At 39.9% G+C, this 27,162-nt stretch overlaps 1 protein-coding gene across 1 annotated transcript; it reads right to left on the reverse strand.

Moving 5' to 3' along the window:
• Positions 1 to 1,185: 1,185 nt before the first annotated feature.
• PANK3 (pantothenate kinase 3) lies at positions 1,186 to 26,894 on the reverse strand. Its single transcript, XM_084761246.1, has 7 exons — positions 26,555 to 26,894; positions 19,702 to 20,054; positions 17,830 to 18,083; positions 14,318 to 14,494; positions 9,976 to 10,099; positions 8,191 to 8,316; positions 1,186 to 7,778 (listed from the first exon to the last, which is right to left on the reverse strand). The coding sequence occupies exons 1-7, from the start codon at positions 26,580 to 26,582 to the stop codon at positions 7,728 to 7,730; spliced, it is 1,113 nt and encodes a 370-aa protein (XP_084617372.1). The 5' UTR covers positions 26,583 to 26,894; the 3' UTR covers positions 1,186 to 7,727.
• Positions 26,895 to 27,162: the final 268 nt, after the last annotated feature.

The following is a 27,162-nucleotide window of genomic DNA, read 5'->3' on the forward strand; positions in this document are numbered from 1 at the left end:
AAGTATGGCAGCTACAAAGAGTTGAGACTGGATTGCACAGGGTTCAAGGGCCAGCCTGAGCAAGACCATGTCTCAATGACAACCATGTCTCAAGAAAAGATGGCTAACCAGCCCAAGGTGCTGCATAAAAAGCCCCCAAAACCTAAAGAAATAACCTTAAAACAGAATTTTACAAAGCTTAAAATAGACTTGGTCAATAAATTGCAGATGTGAAACCATCAGTGATTATTTAATACACAATGCCTTTTACTGACATTGAGAAATGTTAATAAACAGCTTGCTTCCGCAATTTACACATATCGGCTTTCCCACATGCAATGTTGACCTTGCAGTACTTCGTGTGTGCAGAGCTGAATTAACCCTCAAGTGCACTTTTCCACATCTTCCCATCTTCTCTCAGTCAAAGCCTCATTCATCGTTCTCATTCTCCTTCTCTGCTCACTGAATTTTAACAGAAAGGTTCTGTTTTACATCATAGTTCAATCATTCATATACACCTGGAGTCAAGACAGCGGCATCAATTTGAACTGTTTCTTTTCCTCTCGGACAGGCTTTGACACACTAAAAACCACTGGAGATGGCTCAGTGGTTAAGAGCACTTACTGCACTCTTGCAGAGGGTTAAGGTCACAGCACTCATATGGCAGCTCGCAACCATCTCTAACTCCAGTTCGTGGGGATCCAACAGTCTGTGGCCACCCAGAGTACCAGGCATGCACATGGTAGACATCTACACATACAAAACATGCACATACACAAAATAATACAATCTTTAAAAAATAACGAATTGGTTTAGAATAAATGCTCTCAAATTGTGTCACTATTGGTCTCATAGATGTCCTGACAACTTCAGGATCACCCTGTCAGATGTACACACATGGCACAGGAAAATGGTCTCATTTCAAGACCATTTTTTTTCCTGTATGAGTCTTCAAAGGTATACTACCTTACTCAAGCAGGCTAGATACATAAGGGCACTTTATAGTCAGTTCAGTAAACATATTTACTGAGTACTTTCTCAGTAGCAGGTATTGGAGGTGCTGGAGTGAACAAGTCTTTATAATGTCCTTGCTCTCTTGGAGGTAATGCTCTACCAGGTAACAGCTGAAACAATCAAACCTTATGCTGAGTCAGAGTGGGACTGCAGTTACTTAGCACTATAGGATGAACAATCAAGAGACACATGTAGTAAATAAGAGAGTTTATTTGGAAAGTAGGGTATAAAAAGCATGATTGTAACACCTAGAATATTAACAAATTAGAAAAGTTAGAAACTACAGAAAATGTAGACATCCCAAGACTGGCTTAAAGGCTACACAGTACAAACAAGCAGAACCCAAGATTTTCTCATGCAAATAAGCATTAAGGGAAAAAGCATGGGAATGTTTACAGAGCTGGCCACAACAAATATTTTTTAAATTTACATTAAGAAACTGTACATAAATGGAAAAATAAATTAGATAATTTACAAGAAGTGTTTTATAGGTTACAATAGGCTATAACTTAGTTTTATGCATAAAGTTTATAGTACATCATACATTTTTACATAAGATTTAATATTAGAAGAATCTAAACATAAAGAGTGGCCCTAACAAGAATAATGCAACCAACAGAGAGTAAGGCAGCTTGCACTCAAGTGACATGTGGTATGTAAAAGATGCCCTAAGCTGGGACAGAAGTCACCTAGGAATGATTTCACTGGAACTTGGCAGAATTAAGAATGCCTTTCAACTTCAGTTGAAATGCCAGGAATTTACTTAGCTCAAACACAGTGAGTACAGGTGACAAAGCATCTGAACCTCACCCACAGCAAGGGCTCAGGGATTACAGGTAGGATAGGAGACTATCGCACAAGTGTTAGATTTTATAAAAGTATTATTTTTTCTTTCTAGATGCTGTAAACTATAAGGGTTCATTCAAAACAAAACACAAATAAACAAACTGGCTAATTTCCAAATGGTATAGTAGCAGGGTTAATTAAGTACTGACTGAGATACTGTGACATTCAGCCATGATGACACTCAGTCATGCAACACAGAAACAGAACAGTCATAATCTCAAACTATTTTACATCACTTACGGGCACTTTAAAGTTATGTAAAAATGAAAATGTTTTCTGTCAAAGTTACATTCTTCACCAGGTCATTTAAACAAAAAGTAAGGGCAGCTGCAGGAAGAAAAGACTTAGAATCTAAAGCTACAACCTTTGTTTAGAAAACAAAATTGTTTGTGAATGAAGATCAGATCCCCAAGCACAGGGCTGAGAGGCAGCAACAAGATCCCAGCCTCAGCCCACACTTTCAGAAGGAAGGGTACTCAGGTCTGTCCATTAAGCTCAGAATAGAGTTTAAGTCTCCTGTCTGCCTCAATAGGTAGGACTGTAATCCATTTCAGCCTACTTATAGGTAATCTCATTTTCGTTTTCTAAGTGTTGCTGAGAATTATATGTTGGATAAATGCAGTAGTTTCCAAGAGGCTTGGTGTTCAACCATACACAATGATCACAAATACAAACAGGTCAAAGAGAAGGGCTACTAAAAACTCCAAATATATTTAATACTTCAACACCTCTGAATTTATAGGGTTATTATCCTCTTATACAAATGAATAGTAGTAATAATTCCATAAAGAAATTACATGAGGTTAATAGTTAAAATTCAAGACACTTTACAGATGAACAGTACATAATACTTTCCAATAGCCATCAGAGAGAGTATCAAGAGATACTTTTCTGCTTTTGAAAAGTATTTTTCAACATACACAAACGAAAGGCAAAGGACAACTGTGTCATTTCCCACAGCAGCCACTGAATTCCCAGTTTATAAAGATATAACATTTGAAGAAGCTAGGTCAAGGATCAGAACACCCTAACACTATCAGAGCAGAATTCCACGTGTACTGAATATATAAGGCAGCACAGTGTGACCAATAGGGAGTGTTTTAATTTTCAAAGTAGAAGAAGTGACAACAGAAAACTCGGAACAATCTGTTTTCCTGCTTCTGTTTTGAAGTGGCTATATCATAATACCTCGAAGAAAAAAATTCATATTATTAACACTGAGACAATTCCTGTTACATATTGCAAAACAAGAAACCATTTGGTAAAATAATGTGATGCAGGCCAAGTGCAGTGGCACATGCTTTTATTACCAGCTCTTGGAATGCAGGGACAGGAGGATTTCTTTTAGTTTGAAGCCAGCCTGGTCTACATATCAAGTAATACAGCCAGAACCCAATGGAGAAACCGTATCTCAAAAAGCAAAAGCAAAACAAAACAAAAAACCATAAAACAAACAAGAGATTATCTGGCACAGATGAAGCGAGCTGGTCTGCATCAATTTCAGTGTGTAGCACACTTGGTAACACAGGAGGTTAGATGGAAAAAGACAACACTGATGGTTAGAGGACCATCACCTTAAAACCAGAGTATTAAAAAAAGGATTTCTATTATCTTATTTGCATACACCACAAAACTACAGTCGAATGAAAAGTAATGTACACTGATTTCATTATGCTTATCAATGTTTTACGTAACTTTTATATTCAAAAAATGCAAAACACTACCAAAGATAAAGTGCTCAACAAAAGAAGATACAAATAAACTAAATATGAAAGAACTTTGTTTTTAACAAAGTGATTTTACAAAGGACGTTTAGAAACTAAGGCCAGGCTAAGATTTCCACCCACGAATGTAAGCTCCTAACATTATCTTTAAGAATGGGTACTTAAAGCCGGGCAGTGGTGGCACACGCCTTTAATCCCAGCACTTGGGAGGCAGAGGCAGGTGGATCACTGTGAGTTCGAGGCCAACCTGGTCTACAAAGTGAGTCCAGACAGCCAAGGCTACACAAAGAAACCCTGTCTCAAAAAAAACAAAACAAACAAAAAACAACAACAACAACAAAAGGAACTACACAGTGAAACTTTTTCTCAAAAAACAAAAAAGAACAGGTACCTAGTACATGGCAACCACATGCATTTAGAGAGTGCAGTTCTGTGAATAGTGAGAATCCCTCGAGGGGCTGGCTTTCAATTAGCATGCATACTGCTGGCCATGGCAATGACTTTATCCAAAGGAGGAATCTACTATTCTCCCTCCCACCTACTTAAGAGTAGCTGAGAAAGGAAATGCCATGCCAAGCTATGGGATCTGTGTATAGAAGCCTGGAGAGATCCAGTTAAAAGGCAGGATTTTGGGAGAGTGGTGGTATTTCAGATCTTCGTGTGCGTTTTACAACCAAAACCACGCTGACCATGTTCTTAGAATTTAAAAGTTTTTTTCAGAATTTTTATAAAGAAGACTCTCTGTATGTATAAAAGACAACAATGAGATAAAAAGTATTTCTCGGTAATCCTTCAAAATTGACTGCACAAAAACTCAGAAACTTTATAAACTAAGTCCCTGGAATTAATTCTGCTTCCATAAAGGAATTACATTAGTTTGGAGATTGCTAACTACTAGGATGTGTCACAGGTAGTTTTATCAGTATCTGTTATTAGAAAAATCCCATACACTAAGAGATGAGATGATACTATATTTCTGGAATAGTAACAGCTTGTCTGTATAAAATAAGTGTGCCCAAATAAATGGTCTTACCTCTATTTTTAAAAATTTCCAATTTACTCTTTTAAAATTCCATTAATCATAAAGTGTTCATGTACACACAATAGTGCTCTCTTTTAAGTAGTTCTTAGCACACTTTTAATTTCAGTATGCAAAAGGCAGAGGCAGGTGGATTTCTTTGAGTTCAAGGCTTGCCTGGTGTGCATAACCAGTTCTAGGCCAGCCACAGTTATATAGTTGAGACTTTGTCTCAAAAACAAAACCAGAAAATACTAATACAGTGGGCACTGTGGTTTATATACATACATACATACATACATACATACATACATACATACATATGTGTGTGTGTGTGTGAGAGAGAGGAGGAGGGAGGGAGGGAGGGAGAGAGAAATCTGAAATGTGGTGAGTCCAAAATTGAGATGTGTCATTAAGTATAAAATATATATCAACTGAAGACTAAATGATAAAGTAAACAAAAGAGGGCAAAATACATCTCTCAACTGAAATTAACACATTAGATACACTGGTTTTTAAAAAATGTACTGAAAGCCAGGCATGGTGGTGCACGCTTTTAATCCCAGCACTTGGGAGGCAGAGGCAGGCAGATTGCTGTGAGTTCGAGGCCAGCCTGGTCTACAAAAGCGAGTCCAGGACAGCCATGACTGTTACAGAGAGAAACCCTGTCTCAAAAAACAAACACAAACAAACAAAAATTGTACTAAAATGACTTTCACCTATTTCTTGTTAGCTTTTAATGCATTTAACAAGAAAATATAAAATCATACATAGTTTACATTTTTCTATTAAATGGCACTTTTTAAGAACATAGACCTTAGCAGGGCATGGTGGTACACACCTGTAATCACAGTACTTGGGAAGCAGAGACAGATGAATCTCTTGTGAGTTCAAGGCCAGCCTGGTTTACAAAGGGAGTCCAGGATAGCCAAGGCTACACAGAGAAGCCCCCGTCTCAAAAAAACAAAAACAAAACCAACCAACCAACTAACCAAACCAAACTAAACAAAAACAAACAAAAACACACACAAACAAAAACCCCCCACAGATCTTCAATTAGGTTGAATGATACCAAAAGCAGACCTATTTATGACAGTATGCTTACAGGGAGTTTCAAGAGCAATATAAAATAGATTAGAATCTTGGCAGCCCTAATCAATCATGATTCTGTATAAAAGGTAAATGTATAAGCTAGTTGTTTCACTTTTCATGGACCTTCGTAGGTAATTTCAGTTCCAAATGGCAAAATGTTAGTTCCCCTATCGGCCAAAGTATAGTGATCAAATTAACAAGAGCACTATTCATCTTTTCTTAAAGATAGCCCATAACCTATAGTTGCTGATGTACAGAATTTCCACAGGTAGATAATCTGCAGTTTCTATCATTCAATTCTTCTTCTTATCTGCACAAACACTCAAGTCGAAAACCTTTAAAACAGTCAGGATGGTGGCATAGACCTTTAATCCCAGCACTTGGGAGGCAGAGGCAGGTGGGTCTCTGTGAGTTTGAGGACAACCTGGTCTACAAAGTGAGTCCAGGACAGCCAAGACCTAGGCCTATCGCACAGAAAAACCCTGATGTGGGGGACTTTAAAATAAAGGAGGCAGTGACATTCCAGCTGGATCGACTATCCACTGCTACGCATACACTGAGTGACATCACCATAGAATGTTTTCTGAGTGGCTAATTTCAAAGCTCCAAGCAGTCTACTGGGCAAACACTATCTTCATGTGCGACCCTCCCTAGATACTATGTTCATGTTCATATCTTTAGGTAAAGAAAACTGAACTTTAAATACTTGTACAAAAAATCTGAAAATTACACAGAGACCAGTCTTTATCAAGCACCTTTTGACAGTCTGCTGGAAATGTTCACTACTGAACACTGGGGCCTCAGAAAATACTCTTTGAAATGTAAACAATCTCTAACCTCTTTAAGGTTATTTCCAAAAATATTAGAAATTAATATAGGTCCATTTTCCTTACAAAACTCAACTTCATGGTATTACTGGCCTCCAAAATGTTACTTGTCAATGTAAAGTCTGAGAGACTTAATATTATAAAAACAGAAATTCAAACCCAAGAATGAATTTCAAGGCAGAAGGAAAGGCAAATTCTGGATCTGCAATGCTTTTATAACAAAAAACCATGAACATTGATCCATTTGTTAATTCAACAACACTGCCCCACAGTCTCACAGTTTCAAAACATCCTTTGGACAACATCTGATTCTGCCCATTGCTACTGTTTATACCAGGATAAAATCAGCTTTCATAGTTTGTAACTAATAAGAGAGAAATGTGTATGTTTGGGCCTGAGATATACATAGTCGAGAAAGAGCACTTAACATCACCCACTCTAACCATACTCCATTTGAACAGTCCAAAGACTTAAGACAGACTCCAAAGTATGTGATTTGCCCCCAATTTTAAAGACAGTAAACATTAAAACACATTGAATGAATGAGAAAAAAAAAAAAAGAAAAGAAAAACGGAAGTGCCACCAAATACGTACAAAACACCAACTTCAGGGATTCAATAGAAAAATTCATATTTAAACAGTATTTCAACTCATCATCATCTGAGAGAGAATTGTACTTATGGGTGAGGTCATATAGACATGCTTTTTTGAGGAGGATATTATAAAACTACCATAGTTAATACTTAATATTGCCTTAACATTTCTAAGTCACAAAAAATGATTATCTTTGATTGCCAGTACAATAAATTATGTTACTTCCTGCTCACTAGTAACCAAACATACATAAAACAGACTCAAACAAATATTTAGAATCAATTATTTTGCATAAACAAACATTTCTGAGATTTAAAGATTTGTGTCTGAGCATACAGTACTACCATGTTGGCTGCATCAAATAAATAGAAAATCATTGAGAAGAGTTCAACAATCAAGAGGCCGTATTGCATTTAAGATGGAACGCTGGCTATATATACACACAAAGGGACATCAATGAGGAATACTTTCCATCACAGGTCTTTCCATATGGCAAAGCTCATGAGCTTACCGTTCTGACATCATAAAACCAACACAAACAGTGGTATTACTCTTTTATCCTTTGGTTCCCAGTGACAAATAATGAATGCAGTTTCTCCTGGATGACATTTCTTAGTAAAGATTTCCAAAGTTTTAGCTGAAATTTGGCAGTCCAAGAAGTGCACCAACAGCTCCAAAGTATCCCTGCATGATTTTTAAATTAACTTGTTAAGAACACATTTAATAGCCTTCTTGACCAAATACACAAAACAGTACATCCAATGAAGACAACAGATAAAATCCCAGCACTCAGGAGGTAGAGGCAGGTGGATCTCAGTGAGTTCAAGGCCAGCCTGGTTTAAGAGTAAGCTTCAGGACAGCCAGGGCTACACAGTGAAACTGCTTCAAAAACCAAAATGAGAGCTGGCCGTGGTGGGGAACATGGTTAATCCCAGCACTCGGGAGGCAGAGGCAGGTACATCACTGTGAGTTCGAGGCCAGCCTGGTCTACAAAGTGAGTCCAGGACAGCCAAGGCTACACAGAGAAACCCTGTCTTGAAAAACAAAACAAAACCAAAAAATCCCCAAAATAAAAATCTACAAAAAGTTTTCATACCTCATGTTCTAGAAACAGTGCTTTCAGTTGACCTTTTGACCAGTAATCCAAAGCATATGCCAGAAGTTTCATAGAGAGAGTATTGACACGTAGAAAGTTTCCAACGAAGACAACTCTGTTTATTTTCTGAAAGAAAAAAGAAAGTGACTTGAGGGCATTACATATGTAAGAATGTGGGTGGTATTCAGTAGTACCTACTAATTTCTGCATACTTCTACAATTCTGATTTTTCATGAATGAGGTATTTTATTGAGACTTATGTACAACACCAAGAGTGAACTCTGATGTCATGTCACTGCACATTCTTGGACTACAACCAAATACACCAAGAGCCAGAGTAAGTTGAGTCAGAGAGCCTGTGTGGAAGGTGTGGCAACTGCCTGCTTTACTGCAAACCTAACATTACTCTAAGTAATATCTACTTATAAACATGCACATGACATGTAACCTGGTCCCTACATAGAGTTGGACAATAGCAATGATTGGGGGAGTGGAGTATGAAAGGTTAGTAACATGAAAGTGAAGGAGGAAGAAGATGTGAGGGGGGAGGAACAGGAGGCATAGCCCAACTAAAAATACAGGCTGGGAGCTGGGGAGATGGGTCAGTGGTTAAAAGCAGGAGCTGATCTTCCAGAGGAGCAGGGTTCTATTTCCCAGCACCACCTTGGCAGTTCACAAGTATCTACAACTTTAGTCCCAGGAAATCCAATGCCCTCTTCTGTCTTCCACAGGCAAAGCATGTAAATGGTGTAGAGACACACGTGCAAGAAAAATAACCATATGATTGTTCAGGCTGCAGAGTTGGCTCAGAGTTTATTAGTATTTGTTACTGAGAGCAAAATCCAGGGATCCTCCTGCCTCCTATCCATACCTGCTAGGGTTATAGGCTCAAAGCCACATCTGGCTTCTTACATGGGTGCTACGGGTTCAAATTCAGGTCCTTGTGCCTGCACAGCGGCCACTGAGCCATTTCTCTAGCCCTCTGTACTTAGGCAAGCAGCACATATCACTCAAACAGCATGTGAAGAGTAAGTCTCAATGCCTTCATAGCCCTGTACAATGCTGCTTGATCCATATGCAACAAGGCAGCACTGTAAAGAAGCCGAGGGCAGTAAGAAAATATCCAAATATTTCACTAATTGAATACTCAGAAAAAAAAAATTCAAAATGCTTTTTTCAATAGTTAGCTCAAAATGTTTTATACTTATATTTCCGTCTGATTTACATTGAGACTGTACATTCATTTCTGAAGACATTTTGAGAGTAAGTACATATTTGTCTTATATCTGACTCCAAGTTGTTTCTTTTTGTTTTGCATGGCTGGAGAATAAACAAGGGAATCACACGTTTCTCTTATTTCTTTTTGTCTTTTTATTGGTTTTTTGAAGCAGAGGCAGACTGTGTAGGCCCAGGTGGCCTGGAACTCTCTTTGTAAACTAGTAGGCTTCCCTTGAACTCTGAAAGATCTGCCTGCCTCTGCCTCCTGATACTGTATTTGTTATGGGGGGGAAAAACTTTAACCAAATAATTGGGTAAGCAGGACATTTATTTTATCCATTTAGGAATCTGATACGTAGGGATCACCTCTTTGTTGTATTACTTTTAAGTTTTTTAAAAACAAAAAGACACGGTTTTCTCTATGTAACCTGAATAGCCTGGAAGTCACTATTTAGATCAGGTTAGCCTAAAAAATCAGAAATCTACCTCCTGAGAGTTGAGATTAAAGGCATATACCACTGGGCCCAATTTGGTTTCTGTAAAATTAAAAGTTCTTAGATGTCTTACCTCATTAACAGCACACATTCGTGCCACAGAACCAATGTTATTGGTGATAGTAACTAAAGTAGCTCTTGCCAGATCCTCTTTACTAACACTTTCTCGCTTCTCCTTATAAATCATATTCCCAAAGCTAAAAAGAGAAAGAGGGAGAAACAGACAAGTCAAATCTGTTAGTAATAATTGACAATTCACATTAACATATATATATATATATATATATATTAGCTCTATAAAGTTAGGGCCCTGTGTGCATGAGCACACAGGGATCAGTACAAAACAAAGAATCTCTAAGCAGCATGTTTTTAAAAAGTTAAATTTGTCTTTAAAAAAAAAAAGCAAACAGACAGTCTGTAATCCCAACACTTGGGGAAGCAGAGGCAGGCAGATTGTGAATTTGAGGCCAGCCTGGTCTATACAGAGAAACACTGTCTTGAACCTCACCACCCCTAAAAGCATACTTCTTGGTTACTAGGAAGCAAAGATTGTCATTTTATTTAATGTATTAAGATCTCTGTGAGTTCAAGGCCAGCCTGGTCTACAAAGTTAAGTCTAGGTCAACCAGGACTGATACACAAAGAAACTTTGTCTAAGACCTTACCAGCTGGATATGGTGTCGCAAACCTTTAATCTCAGCAATCGGGAGGCAGAGGCAGGTGGATTGCTGTGAGTTCTAGGCCAGCCTGGTCTACGAAGCAAGTCCTGGACAGCCAAGGGTATACAGAGAAACCCTGACTTGAAAAACAAAAATTTCTAGCACACAAGAGAATTATTTTAGAAAGCAAAGAAAAAAAGTACAGTGATTTGTTTTTAAAGTAAAACATTGTTAAAGATTATTTCAGCTCTAATGTCAAATCCTCTTCATTCAATCACACGAGCATTTATGACATAACAAGCATTATACTATATACACAATGGTCCCTCAAGCAGTGTGTTGTCTAGGGCACGGAAATGTGCCATATAACACATTACTATTAGCTATATCATAAAAAGGTAAAAATAAAGGTGAAATTAGCTTCAATTGTTCATCTTATCAAAGTCACTATATCTAAGTGTAGCCATCTGACCACGAGGCATGCGTTAACCACAGTCCAATTGCTTCTTGTGCACATCTTCCTAGAGCTACCCTATGGAGAATGCAGGGATCATGGGAGCCACAAAGACTCTAACTGTAACAAGACAAAGACACACCAGAAATCACAGTGAGCGAGAAAGGTAAGATTCTACTTTTGTAGTAAAAAGAAAAAACTGAGAATGAAGGTTTTCCACAGTGAAAGGCAATTTAACTAGTTTTTAAAAGGTAGAGAGAGAAGGAATATTCTAGACAGAAGCAACAAAGGCTACTGCCACACAAAAATAGCGAAACATGTATGAGATGACAAGTGACATTAAATGTAAAGAGTGAAGAGTGCACTTGGGAGGCAGAGGCAGGCAGATCACTGTGAGTTTGAGGCCAGCCTGGTCTACAAAGCGAGTCCAGGACAGCCAAAGCAACACAAACCCTGTTTTGAGAAGTCAAAAATCAAAAAACAAAAACAAAAGTGAAGAGTTTCTGTGAGAATGCAGGGACAAATCCCACTACTAGAGAACACTAGATTCCCTGACAAGCAACAGCCAGTTACAACTTAACAGAGATCATATACAAACAAAAATATTTAGGAACACAGGGAGGGATTCAAGAAGCTCCACCCCTCCTTTAGGATCCAAAACTTGATGGGGAAAGAGGATGACATGGCCAATGCAACTAGCTAGTTAGAAGAGGATTAACACAAGTGGGAGGACAAGAGAGGGTAATGGAGGTGACCTAAATAAATAAACACAGGCCAATGAAATTTTCAAGTGTTTAGAACACACTTAAATTAACGTAAATATACAGACAACCTTTTAAATGTCTAAAAGTCACGAAAGTGCCTTAAACAGGTAAACTCTGTAACAGATTATAGCTGGGTGGTAGTGGTGCAGGCCTTTAAGTCTAGCACTCCAGAGGCAGAGGCAGGCAGATCTCTGTGAGCCCAGCCTGGTCTAGAGTTCTACGATAGCCAGGCTACACAGAGAAACCCTGTCTCAAAACACAACAAACAAAAACATTATAAAAATATTTTTTGAACATGTTGACATAATGCTATTGTGCACCGTGTAAAATTTACTCTTGTTTATTTAAATGCTGATTTCTCTATTCACTATGTGGCTTCAATCTGGACATGGCATTGCAATGCTTATTCTAAGAATCTACTTGTCTCAAGTTTGTGTAAACGTGCTCACCATTTGTTCCCTGTTTTGACAATAAAACAGGCCAGCCACTAGCTGGGCATTAGAGGAAATAGGGTGGGACATCTACTTCCAGAAGGAGAAAGAGAGAGGAAGTAGAACTCAGCCATGTGGAGAAGAGGTCCAGGGGCTTCAAGAGAAAAGAGCCAGAGCAAAGAAGGACAAAAATCCAAGTGTTAGGGGGATTTTTGGCTCGGAGGTAACCAGATAGCCATGGAGGAATAGATTATATTTATAATGCCCAGTTAATGTGTTATTAATCTATAAATAAATAATCTGTGTTAATCATTGTGAACTAGCTGGTTAAAGAAAACTGCCACTGTATTAATTTCTTGGAACATTAAATTATTTACTCATTTTACATAAACATTAATTCTCTCCTCTACATGTAAACATTCTGAAGACAAGTCAGTTCTCTCCCTTCACTATGTAGGATTCTGGGATCAGTCTGAGGTAGACAGGTGTAGCAGTAGCCTTTACACACTGAGCCATCTTACTGGCCCAAGGATGTCATCTCCTAAGTAACAAAGCAGCTTAATAAACATCACAAAAAATAAACAGAGCATACTTTTATTATGCTTTTATAATTTTAACAGAGTGTAGTGATGGTTCACCCACAGTTTAAAAAAAAGAGAATCAAAAATAAACTAGTGGAAAAAAGAAAGAATAGATGTTAGACCCTTGTGAAAAAATTTTGAGAAACTAAAACTGGATCTCTCTCTCACGCAAAAGTTTAAGAAAGATTATGTCATGTTTGTTTACAACAAATCAAAGACGAAAGTATAAAAGCAATACATTAATGTGCCAGAAGAAAATACAGGTTAATTCCTTTACATATTTGGAATGTGGAAGACTTACTTACTATGAATCAATATCCAGAAGCCATAAAAGAAAAGACTGATAAATTCAACTGTGTAACAAAAGCCAAGAATATAAACTGGATAATCAACGATTACTAATTATAAGGATCAAGTAAGGTTCTTAGTCTATTGCTGGTAAAAGAAATGCAAATTAAAATTACACTATGAGCCAGGAGTGGTGGTGGCGCATTCCTTTAATCCCAGCACTCGGAAGGCAGAGGCAGGAAGATCACTGTGAGTTCGAGGCCAGCCTGGTCTACAAAGCAAGTCCAGGACCCTGTCTCAAAAAACCAAACCAAAATAAAATAAAATTACACTACGAAGCTGCTTCTTTATCAGATTAGCAAAACCTCAAAAGTTTCGTAGCCTACTAGTGCCAACTGGATGCACATAGACTTTTACCTGGTGGGTTATGAGATAATTACCATCTGAGGGTATGCTTAACAAAAACGTAAAAAGCACCTACACTCTACCTTTGGGACTGTAAACTACAGACAAGACTACAACAGGAACAAAGAACGACTACAGCTCAACATATAAAGACTTCTTTCTAGGACATGTGACTATTTTAAAGTATATACACTATGCCATGTAGAGGCACACACTTTTGGATAAGCAGGATTATGAGATGATTTTTATTTGCATATAGCAACAGGAGATGGACGTTTCAGAATTCATTACAAGAAATTTCGGGTTTCCTCTCTTTGGCTTTTTAAGGCAGGGTCTCACTGTGTGGCTCTGACAAGCTTGAAACTCCTTTTGTACATCTGGTTGGCCTCGAAAATCAGAGCTCCACCTGCCTCTGCCTCCCGAATGATGAGATTAAAGTTGTGTGCCACCATGGCCACTGAGAAGTTTCTTTTTGTTCTGCAATGCAGGGAATCAAATCCTGGCCTTGGGCATACCAAGCTCCTCCACTAAGAAGTATCACCAACATGAGGCAGGTTTTTTTTTGAACAGGGTAAACTTAATAATTGTTTGTTTGTTTGCTGACTGTCCTGGAACTTACTTTGTACATTAGGCTGACCTTAAATTCAGAGATCAGCATGCCTCCACTTCCCAAGCACTGGGACTAATGACATGCATCACCATCCCCTCTTGAATATTTTATTTTTGAACTTCAATGTTCAAAACTGGGATTCTAAATAGAGAAAAGAAAATCACCCTTAAGCCCCATGGCATACTACTTTCCAAAAACTAAATAGACAACTTAAATAACTTACCTAGATGCCACAGCCCAACCTGGCAGACCAAATCTTTCATAATCTCCTCCATAAATATCTCGGACCAGTCTATCAGCTTGGGTGCTGTCACCTTTAGATGCCATTTCAAGAGCCTCTTCAAAACTTTCACAGCCAGTCAATAAACTGCATAAACCAAGAAAGGTACCCCCTCCAAGGCTAAATAAAGAAAAGTAAGATAAACTTGTTAAGTTGCATTTACATGTTATTTTCTTTCCCAAAGTAAAAACAAAACACATTCATTTATTGAATAAAAACACAGAGGAAACAATGGTAAATGCTAAATACCAACATGATAAAAGATAAGAAAAACTACTTAGTAAAACCAAACCTGTCCTATCAAAGGCTAAATCTGCTGGGGAGAAAAAACCCAGCTGGCATTTAATAGGTTATACTTTGTGATTGCTAAAAATATACTCCTATGTGCGCAATAAAATACTAATAGGTTAGTGAGATAGTGTATGCTACAATAAGTTGAGACAAGGCCTTGAGTTGGGGGTCAGCCTGTGAAACAGAGAAGACTCAAAAAGTGTGTTCGTGTATGTGTGTGCGTGTGCACTAAATAAAAGTACAACAGAAGTTGGACATGGTGCACACCTTTAATCCCAGCACTCAGGAGGCAGAGGTAGACAGATTCCAAACGAGCTTGGTCTACAAAGCGAGTCCAGGACAACCAGGGCTGTTACAGAGAAACCTTGTCTCAAAAAATCAAAATATAAAAAATATAACACAAAGAAGGAAGTCTGTGGTTTAACTTTGTAAAAAGTTTATTTAGTTGACCTGAAATCAATTCCATTAGGATAGATGAACATCTAATATGAAGGAGACAATACCTAGGGGAAGTGTGTGTGTGTGTGTGTGTGTGTGTGTGTGTGTGTGTGTATCACACACACACACACACAGCTGATCATCATGTTAACAACAAATTTATTTGGTACTATTCCCATATCCTTTTGGATATGTTCATAAAATATAGTTGGGTGGCTCTAGTTTATAAATGCAAAATCTCTATTTTTTCATAGTTAATTAAAACAAGAAATGTTTATGTATAATTATTTGGTAAGACAGTACACAAAAGTGGACTTTAGAGTACTAATAAATATTTTAAATATTTCAACAGGAATTTTACTTTAAAATTGACCTTTCTCCCATATAAACTTATCTAAATGACTTAAAAAGTCTTTGCTCCCTTAAACAGGCATTGCCACCTATCCTTAAAAGCTGATGAAATACGGAAAATTAAGAATTGTAAAACTTTGGGGCTGGAGAGATAGATAGCTCAATGATTAAGGGTACTGACTGCTCTTCCAGAGGACCCAGATTCAAATCCCAACCCAGATATGGCAGTTTACAACTGTCTGTAAATCCAAGATCTGATACTTCCAATTAAACATACATGCAGGCAAAACACCAATGCACATACAATAAAGGTAGATTTTAAATACACTGTAAAACTCAACCAGGCAGTGGTGACACATGCCTTTAATCCCAGCACTTAGGAAGAAGAGGCAGGTGAATCTCTGTAAATTCAAGAACAGCCTGTTCTATAGAGAGAGTTCCAAGACAGCCAAAGCCACACAGAGAAACCTTGTTTCAAAACAACAAAGAGCTGGGCGTGGTATGGCAGGCCTTTAATCCCAGCACTCACTCAGAGGCAGAGGCAGATGGGGAAGCAGAGGCAGGTGGATCACTGAGTTTGAGGCCAGCCTGGTCTACAAAGAGAGTCTAGGACAGCTATGGCTACAAAGAGAAACCAAACTCTGTCTCGGGGAATAAAAGTAAAAACAAACAGTAGCCGGGCGTGGTGGCGCATGCCTTTAATCCCAGCACTCGGGAGGCAGAGGCGGGCGGATCACTGTGAGTTCGAGGCCAGCCTGGTCGACAAAGTGAGTCCAGGACAGCCAAGGCTACAGAGAGACCCTGTCTCGAAAAACCAAAAAAAAAAAAAAAAAAAAAAAAAAAAAGTAAAAACAAACAAACACAGGCAAACAAACAAACAAAGAATTGTAAAGCCCTTCACACTCACATTTCAGGTTATTACAAAGAAAGTTATGGTCTACTTGAGAACATTAATTTATTTTATACGTTTACATTAAATTCTTTCTAAAAATTAACTACAGGGCTAGAGAGGTGGCTCAAAGTTAAGAGCATTTACTGCTCTTGCAGAGGATCTGGATTCAGTTCTCAGCACCCCATCATGCAGGCAGCTCACAATTACCTGTACATCTGACACCCTTCGGCCTCTCTGGACACCTACACATGTGGCGCACGTAAACTCACATACATACAAATAAAATAAGAATGTATAAACACAAACATTTATAGTTACATACATATATTAAGTAAAAAGCACAGAGTTAACTGCTACACTATTTGGTACTGTACTTTAAATGAAGTATATAAATGGAATATATATACATGCAAGCTTTATGCTTAAATGTATCTATAGAAATGAAAAATGCAAAAGCACACGCCTGTAATCCCAGCACTCAGGGAGGCAGAGACAGGCAGATCTCTGTGAGTTCGAGGCCAGCCTGGTCTGCAAAGCAAGCCTAGCACAGCCAAGGCTACACAAAGAAACCTTACCTCAAAAAACCAAATAGCTGCAGAAATTAAAGAAAAATGTAAACAGATATTCTAGTTCTGAAGTCAACAGAATTCTAACTGTTATTGCTACCAACTCTACTGTTAAACTCAGAAGAAAACAGTGAAATTATGCTATACAAACATTAAATCACTATGGAAAGTCTGATGCCAACTGATAATGACCATTAATAAACACTTAGGGACATTAGTTTTAAATCATTACATAAAAACCTTACAAAGGCTGGCCGTAGTGGCGCATGCCTTTAATCCCACCACTTGGGAGGCACAGGCACGTGGATTGATGTGAGTTCGAGGCCAGCCTGGTCTACAAAGAGACTCCAGGACAGGCAAGGCTAACACAGATAGACTCTGTCTTGAAAAACCAAAAATCAAAAAAACAAAACAAACAAACAAGAAACCAAAAACCCCAACAACAACAACCTTACAGAAAAAGAGACCTGCAACAACTTACATGTCTATATTTTTAAAAAGACATTGCCTTTTGTGTGTGTGTTGCTTGCATTTATGTTTCTACTCTGTGTGCTGCTAGTGCCAGCAGAGGCTAGAACCCCTGGGACAGGAGTTAAGGATGGCTGTGAGCTGCCATGAGGATGTTGAGTCTGAGCCTCGGTTTTCTGCACGAAAAGCAGGTACTCCTAATTGCTGAGCATCTCTCCAGTTCCCTACATATTTGCTGTTGTTCAAATATGTATTATTTTTCTAGTAAAACTAGGAAACTAGCAATGTACTAATACAGCTGGGGCCCAATTCAGTGTAGCATACTTGCCTAGCAACAGCAGGGGAGGTTATGTATAATCTCCAGCACCAAAAACAAAATAAAATACATCCCACAACTTTTGTGCATAAAACATGATGAATGATATAATCAAATCAAAAAAGATTACTACCTTGTCCCAGTCACTCTTTTATAGTTGTCTTTGGAATGGACTGCTAAAATACTGACTCCTGAGCCAATGTTCACTACCAGCAGTGGATAAGGATCATCCAGATTAAAAGGCATCTTTTGGCATCGCTCAGGTTCCGAGGCATTAGCAAAATAATAGCATTCTGCTTGTCCATTGAAACTGACAGAATCTATATACAGCAAGCCCTTTACAAGGCAGTCAAGTTCGTCCAGTTTGTGCAGGTGGAGGTTTCCAATCTGAAAGAAAAAAAGGCAATCATAATTTAAAAAAGGTTAAATATACTTAGGTTTGTTTATAGTATAGTTTTCATAGATTTTGTAAAACTTTGGTATTATTTAAGGCACTGCAGGTTTCAGTTTTATTTGTTTAGGATCAAATCTATCAAGGATTTCACTTATTCCCTCCTCTCACCACCTCTGGGTTATTTTAGATTCCAGTGGATGAAGAAGAGGCAGGGATCAAAGTTAAAAGTACTAACTGCTCTTCCAGAGGACCAGAGTTCAATGCCGGCACCCATGGCAACTCCAGCTCCAGGGAATCTGATACCTTCTTGCTATTGTAGTCACTAGACAAGCACACGATGCACAGCCTTACATGCAGGCAAAACACTCATGTGCACATAATAAAACAAACTACCACCAAATTAGAAGACTTAATGGACAGGGTCCTGGGATGGCAGATATTTGATATGCACACAAATGTTGTGCAAATTTTTAAAAATCACCTCATCTTTGTGTTATCTTTGACTATTCTGACACATATTAATTTTATTTACTAATGCACACATGAGGTATCATTCAATGCATGTATTAATTTGTTAGAACTGCTTCCAAAATGCTGAATTACATGTGATAAAACTCCAAATACAGGCCAGGCATGGTGGTACATGCCTTTAATCCCAGTACTCGAGAGGCAGAGGCAGATGGACTGCTGTGAGTTTAAGGCCAGCCTGGTCTACAAAGCGAGTCTAGGACAGCCAAGGCTACACAGAAAAAGAAACCCTGTCTCGAAAAACAAAAACAAAAATCTCTCCAAATACAGAAACACAGTATCTTGTCAGTAGTCCTCCTGTCATATACTTATAACCTCAGGGAAAAGAGGTACATAACTAACTTGTTTCAGGAGATGAGATAGCTAGTATGAATACAAACCCTCAAGACAAATAACCCAAAAAAAAAAAAAACCCACAAAAAAATAAAAACAAAAACTGCTAACGGTAGGCAAATAGATGTGGCATTTACCTTTACTCCCAGCACTCAGAGGCAGATGCAGGCAGACCTCTGAGTTCTAGGCCAACCTGGTCCACAGAGCTAGTTTTAGGACAGCCAAGGCTACACACACACACAAAGCCTGTCTTGAAAAACAAGACAAACAACCTCCCCCCTCCCAAATTAAGACACTAACAAGCTCTACCACAAGCACCACATCACACTGAAATCTGACAATGCATACAGCCCATAAAGTTGTTTAAAAAAATGTTCCATGTTCCAAGTCAAAATCTAGTCATACACATTCACCTCCTCAGAAAAATGGAATATTCTAGATTACCAGTTCTCAACTTGTGGGTCCCAATCCCTTTGTGGGGAGAGGAGAATAAACGATGCTTTCACAGGGTTGCCTGAGACCACTGGAAAACATAATACTTACATTATGTTTCTTAACAGTAGCACAATTATAGTTATGAGGTAGCAATGAAATACTTTGATGGCTGGGGGATCAGCACAACAAAAGAGCTGTATTAAAAGGTCGCAGCATTAGGAAAGGTGAGAACCACTAATCTAGCTAGAAGCCCAGCCTTGAATTAAAGACTAAATGTTTACATTAATTTTTGGTTTTCAAATAGTAGACACCTACTGTGCGAAAATCTTTCTCAAACTTGTAAGCACCACCTCCCGTAGCACTCAGCACCGTTTGTAAGGTTGAGAAGTTTTTATCTCTCCCCATTTGGATAAAAGTAGGTAGGTCCTGGGTTGGAAATCTGATAAAGTGCAAGTTCCCTCTTCGTCCAAAAAGTGTTAAATCCTTCAGTTCAAGGTGTACATCCCGAATGCCAGTAGATCCATAGGCTACATTAGAAGTCAAATATTTCCGAATACTTTTTAAGCTCTCTACTTCCTCTTGTTCTTCCTCTGCTGTAATATCGATAGGTTCAAAATATGAGAGCTTTACTAGAGTTCCCCCAATGTCCATGCCAAACCATGGGAAAGCTGTGAATAAAAAAGAAAAACAAAAACAATTAATCACAAACTTCAATTGCTCTCAATTATGTACTTAGTTTACTAAGACTTACCTTCTACTGTCACTCAGTTTTCCCTTCAGTTTTATTTGTATACTCGCCTCCACTCTCGTACCCCAGATAGGGCTTCTCTGTGTAGCCTGGATGTTCTGGACTTAGTTTGTAGACCAGGCTGGCCTCGAACTCACAGGGATCCATCTGCCTCTGTCTCCTGAGTGCTGGGATTAAAGACGTGTACTACCATGCTTGGCTTATTTGTATATTTTCTAAAACTTTTTTTTTTTTTTTGAGATAGGGTTTCTCTATTTTTAGTCTTGGCTGTCCCGGACTTGCTGTGTAGACCAGGCTGGCCTCGAAGTAACCTGCCTGCCTCTGCCTCCGAGTACTGGAATTAAAGGCGTGTGCCACCATGCCCAGCTCTTTTTGTTGCTTTTTGATATTGAAGACATTATCGAAGACCCCTGTCATGTGACTCAGTTGACAAGAACTTGAACACGTTTTGTTTTTTGAGACAAGACCTCTGTATAGCCCTGGCTATCCTAGAACTCACTCTATAGAGCAGACTGGCCTCAACTCAGATCCACCACGGCTGCCCACTTGACAAGAAGAATTTAAATCAATCAGTTATCACTAGGATTTAACTGAAGTGGAGCAAAGACTTATTTATTTTATGTGTATGAGTGTTTTTGCCTTCATGTCTATTACCCAGGAAGGTCAGAAGAGAACATCAGATCCTCTGGTACAGAGAGATGGTTGTGAGCTGGCATATGGGTGATGGGAACTAAACCTAGGTCCTCTGCAGCTCCTCTATAAAAATGTTAATGTAATAAAACTAGGGGCTAAAGAGAGGGATCAGGCAGATCTCTGTGGGTCCATTTCTCTAGTCCTCAACACTTGGAGAGGCAGAGGCAAGTGGATGTCCAAGTTTGAGGCCAGCCTGGTCTACAAAGTGAGTCTAGGACAGCCAGAACTATAAGAGAAATCCTCTCTCGAAAAACCAAAAAAATTTTTTTTTAATTAAAAAATTTAAATTGAATTTTTGGGGGACTAGAGCGATGGTTCAGTGGTTAAAAGCACTTGTTACTTTTCTAGACCATCTGAGTTCCACCCTTATCAGGCAGTTGCATGGGATCCAACACTGGCTTTGACAGACATAAACATACAAATAGAGACACACAGAGAGACACAAATATAAATAAAAATTCAAAACTTCAAATCTTTGCTCATTCAGCATTCTAAATTTCTTTGGTACATACAATTAACTGCACTGAGCTTCCTACGTAAGGATAAGCACATTTGGGCTAGAATTAATGCTTGGGGTTAGGACTTCAGCTAACTGTGCTACATAGCTCTGGAGGGAAAAAAAATTTTGATGCCTCTTTGAATATGGAAAATGCTAAAAACAAAAATGAGCCCTAATACAGTTAGTTAGGGAAATAGAAGACTCAACCTGAGAACACAGTCAAGCACAAATGACCTTACATGCCAGAGAAAGAAACTTAGTCTTGAATGTATAGAAAATTTTTTTCTAAGAAAGTATAGTTTGGCTGAACATCGGAAAGCTTCCTCAACTAGGAACATGCAGGACAAACAGACAAAGCTGAGAAGATATGACGCATGCAAGCACTCATGTGCATCTCAGGTGAGAAGAATGTAGCAACACTAAATGCTGCTTTCAGTTCATAAAATCTTGAATTTCTTGAAAAAAATTCATTCAAGGTCTTGAATAGCCTTGTTTTAAAGGAGAGGGAAAGTTCATCTGTAAAGTTACAGGTCACTTCCCTGCCCGACCCCCACTAATGCTTCTAACACAATACTGACAGGAGATATTTCATCCAATATTTGAACAAATTCTTTTTTTGCATTTCATGGTTTTAAAGTGTCTTTTTCTTTTCTTTTGAGGTTGGATCTCAGGCTGTAGCTCAGACTGACCTGGAATTATATATTTATAATTATAGCCCAAGTTAGTTTTGAACTCCCAGCAATCCTGATTCAACAAGGTGTTGGTATGGTTTGAGTCACAAGACCTAGTTACACTACTTTAAAACTCAGGAGCAGGCTGGGCATGGCACATGCCTTTAATCACAGCACTCAGGAGGCAAAGGCAGGCAGATTGCTGTGAATTCCAGGCCAGTTTGGTCTACAAAGTGAGTCCAGGACACCCAAAGGCTATGCAGAGAAACCCTGTCTTGAACCCCCTCCCCCCAAAATCAGGACTGATCAAAGGAACTTGAATTCTCTCAAAATTGTTTTAAAAATTTCAAAAATCTTGGTAGGACATGTTTTGGTAAAGGATTGATAAATGAATTTTCCTGGTATTAACCCAACCAAAAGAAGTTCTCCTATTTAAGTGATGCTTGATTCTAGATTTCATGGATTTGAAAAAGACATCATTTTACCAAAATTCAAAATCCACTACGGGACAGTATTTGCATATTCTCTCCCAACCCCCTGTGTTCGTAACTCAAGCAAGCCCAGGACCTCAGTGCATGCTAAGCAAACACTTACCTCTGACCTGCATTTTCAGCCCTTTCCAGACTTTCTCACGCTCATGTCAAACATAGGTGTCAAAACACAGACACACACACACACGTCACTAAGAGTACAAACTCCAAGTTCAAAGTTTATTCATTTTCCAGCACAGCAGCCGTGGTGGCACACGCCTTTAATCCCAGCACTCGGGAGGCAGAGGAAGGAGGATCGCTGTGAGTTCGAGGCCAGCCTGGTCTACAAAGTGAGTCCAGGACAGCCAAGGCTAATAGAGAAAAACCCTGTCTCGAAAAACCAAAAACAATTTTTCAGCACAAATTCTCTATTCACAGATTTACAAATAATCAGAATACTGACATTCTTAAATGCTAAATTAGCATTTAACATTTTTAAAAAAGAGATTTTATGTATACGAGTTATCTCTTCATACACACCCAGAAGACGGCATCAGATCCCATTACAGATGGTTGTGAGCCACCATGTGGTTGCTGGGAATTGAACTCAGGACCTCTAGAAGAGCAGCTGTGACTGAGTACTAAAGTTGTTTTGTTTTGAATTCTAAGTTATGAATGGCGAATCCTAAAATGTATATTCTGGCTACTCTGCAATGTAAGCCATGGTAAGGACATAGGTACTGAAGGTAACCAAAAATCTCTTCATTGCAAATGGCTGGTCTTTCCTCTATGTCTTACACTAGCTGCATTTATTTAAGCTATGAAGTACAAGAATCTTACTATTAGTTAAATCTTTTAGAGAAAGAAAAATAGTTGTAACTACCATCAAAATAATAAAACCAGGGCTTTTGAGACAGCTCAGTGATTAAGAGCATGCACAACTCTTGGGAATTTGGTTCCTAGCACCCAGGTCCAGCAGCTCAGAACTGCAGATTATTCCAGCTCCAGGGGACCTGAGAACCGATTCTGGCCTCTGCCCGCACTATACTTACATCTACATATACACATAATTTTAAAAAATCTTTTGAACAATTTTTTTACTGTTCTATAGCTTTTTGTTCTTTTTTGTTTTTGTTTTTTTCCCCGAGACAGGGTCTCTTTGTGTAGCCTTGGCTGTCCTGGACTTGCTTTGTAGACCAGGCTGGCCTTGAACTCACAGTGATCCACCTGCCTCTGCCTCCCAAGTGCTGGGATTAAAAGCGTGCGCCACCATTGCCCGTCTTTCTATAGCTTTTTAAAAAGTACCTTGGGCAAGTTGCTTGTATCAAAAGATCAAACTTGTCCTACTAACTAAAAAAGGAAACTTTTACACACACACACACACACACACACACACACACACACACTAAAGGGCCAAGGGCAGGCTAGTCTACATACATAGCAAGTTCCACAGCAGCCAGAGCTACATCATAGTACTGTTAAACAAAGCTGTGTGTTCTTATAGCACATTAATGCTTTCATTGGTTTATAATGACTTTCTTTTTGAAAATCAGGAAAATAATTGACTGAAAAAGGAACTTACTCTGCCAATAGCTCATATTTTAAAAGGGAGGGTGCAGCCACCCTGCTACATTTGTGTTTGTGGAGATGTGAAGAAGATGCCTGCCACAGGTGGCACTTGGAGATCAGACAGAGGACAGCATCTAAGAGTCAGTTCTCTCTCCACCATGTAGATCCCAAGTACTCCACTCTGGTCATCAGCCACTAACCTATCTTGCCAGAAGAACACCCAATTTTTGCAGAGAACTTTTCAACTCAGTAGTATTCTGGAACTCATTTCCTTAATGCAAGAAATAACCACTACTCAAGTGTTGGAGAGATGCCCCAGCTGTTAAGAGCAGGTGTTACTTTTGCAGAGGACCTGAGTTTGGAGTCCAGCACCCACTTCAGGTGGCTCACAAATGCTTTAACAACCCAGCTCAAGAGCTGGTCTGACCCCTCTGGCCTACACAGATGGCAGTACTCACATACCACACACTTATAAGCCCACACATACACACAGGTACGAGGGAGGGAAGCAACAAGAACACAGAAGACAAACGTTCAATTAGAAGCCGCTCTTATCATTCAGCAAATGGCCTAATTACAAACTTTTGAGTTTTCTACTACATTAAAATAGGTAGCATATATACTGGAAAATTGGTAAATTTGGAGATCATAAGTAAAATAATTTCACCCTTCCACGGATCATTACAAATAAGAGCCTGGATTTCTTTCTTTCTTTCTTTTTTGGTTTTTGTTTTGTTTTGTAGACAGGGTCTCTGTGTAGCCTTGGCTGTCCTGGACTTGCTTTGTAGACCAGGCTGGCCTCCAACTCACAGTGATCCACCTGCCTCTGCTGGGATTAAAGTATATGTAAACCATCAAGGCTGGGCAACCAATGGAAATTCTACAAGCAGAGAAAATGAGTTCACTGAAGATGTCAAGTGTTCCCATCACTGCATTAAGATGCATTAGGTTTGTCTCTGTGTGTTTTCTTCAAAGGCAAGGTCTCACTCTATAGAAGAGCTGGGATGATAAATGTGAACTAACATGGTAGTTTAAGATGCAACAATTTAACCCAGAAAATGTAAAACTAGTTACTGCTTCATAGACTTCCTTTTTGTTTGTTTGTTCTGGGTTTTTGAGACAGGGTCTCACCATGTGTATTTAATCCTAGCACTGGGGAGGCAGAGGCAGGCGGATCTCTGGAGGCCAGCCTGGTGGCTTCCAGGAGTGCTAAGAGTGATTTCCAAGACTGCCAGAGCTGCAGAGAAACCCTGTCTCAAACAAAACAAAAAACCTAAACAAAAAAGAAACCATTGTTACTCTTTCTATAAGCAGATCATCTAAAATTAGAAGAAGAAGAAGAAGAAGAAGAAGAAGAAGAAGAAGAAGAAGAAACCCTTGTGTTTCCCAAGTATTTAGTATTTACAGAAACAGCACTACACTTCTGAGCCAGAACCAGGAGGGTACTAAAAGTTACTGAGGCGAAGTTCAATTTCCTCGTCTTCAAACACCAAACTCTCACATTTAACCAACAGTTTCTAGACTGCTTTGGAAGCTGCCTCTGTGAAGTTTACGGGAACGGACAAGGAATGTGTTCGTGCCCCCCTCTATATTTGACCTCTTGGAACAGTTGGCAAAACAGCGCCAAACATTAAAACTGTAAAAACTCTAAGACAGGAGCATGGATCCCCGAATCCCTAGTTTGTAGAGACTGAAAGAACAACTGTCTGGGCCAATCAATAAGTCAACTGCAGGACTAAAAAGCTTTTAAAAATCCAGCTTAGAAACTTGATGTGTATCTTACAGCAGGGTTAGAATTTTTGCAATATATGCACGTACAATTTCAGAAAAAGCTCAAGGTATTTACCACGATATTAAGGCGATTCGAAGTGAGTAGCTTGAATACAGGTGTTTTAGCCTTTCGGGTTTTTTTTTTTAAATCTGTTTTCTAAAACACGAACCAGCTGATACTCTAAATCGCCAAGGCAATTTACCTACAGGCAGATTACACGCACATGCGTTGAAAAGCTCCAAATTGCAACAGTGACAACTCCCAGGAACCCACTCGGACTTCAAGGACACAAACAAGAAACCCAGAAGTCAGTTAAAAAAAAAAAAAAAGAAAGAAAGAAAGAAAAAGAAAAAGAGGGGGGTAAAGGCGGGGCAGGGGGCGGGCGGAATATCAAACCCCTAGCTGACAGCCATGACCAACTCTTTTTCAAGAGAGGAGACTGATAGCTGTGCTTCTTCCGTCTGGTTAAAAAAAAAAAATCCGAGTCAAAATTTACCAGTGTACCTCCTAGATCTCCAGGAGCAAGGGGGGGAACAGCGAGTGGGCAGTGGCAGAAGCTCGCCCGGCATGCATGGGGGTGGGGAAGTCCGCCGCCTGCAACCTGGGGCTGCAGCGACCCCTCCCTCCTCTTCCTCCCTCCCTTCCCCGGCGGGCGCCCGCGAGCAATCGCGAGCTTAAAGCAAGGCCGCTCTGCCCGAGGCTCCTAGGGCTGTCTTCCCAACCCGAGGGGCCCAGCTCCCAACTTACAGGGTTTTTTGGCATCCTTGATCTTCATGGCGTCCGCCGAAGGCGCGAGGGGTAGCCTCGGGTGCGGAGCTCAGCGAAGAGCAGCGAAATACTCCGGAGCTGGCTGGGCCGCGCGGCGAGGCCCGGCCGGTTCCTCCCCCCCCTTCAGGCCGGGCGGGGCGGGCCTAGGGCGGGGCGGCGGCGCCTGAGGCGACCGGCGGCCCACGGGGCGGCCCCGCAACCCCGCAAGGGGCGGCGGGGACCGAGCGAGCTGGGGAAGGCCGCGGGCCTCGCCGCTCCGTGGGCCCCCCGCCTCCCCGCAGCCGCTCCAAACAAAAGGCCCCGGTCCCCCCCGAGCCGCCGCCGCCGCAGCCACCGCCGCCGCCGCGCTAAGGAATAGCCCGCCCAGGCCCAGCGCCCACGTGACTCAAGCCTCCTCGCTTCACTCTCCGCGGGGCTGCTAGGAGTTGTAGTTCTCCAGTGCGTGAGACGCCACTCTTTGGCGGCATATACGCAGACGGACTACAAAGCCCAGAATGCCTCGCGACCCCCTATTTCTAGACCCCCCCCCTCCGCTTCTGGCGATCGCCTCAGAGTGGTCCCAGCGGGAAGGAGGCGGGGTCTTAGTC

Source organism: Acomys minous (assembly GCF_964271855.1).
Source record: "Acomys minous genome assembly, chromosome: 16".
In the NCBI taxonomy this organism is placed as follows: Eukaryota; Metazoa; Chordata; class Mammalia; order Rodentia; family Muridae; genus Acomys; species Acomys minous.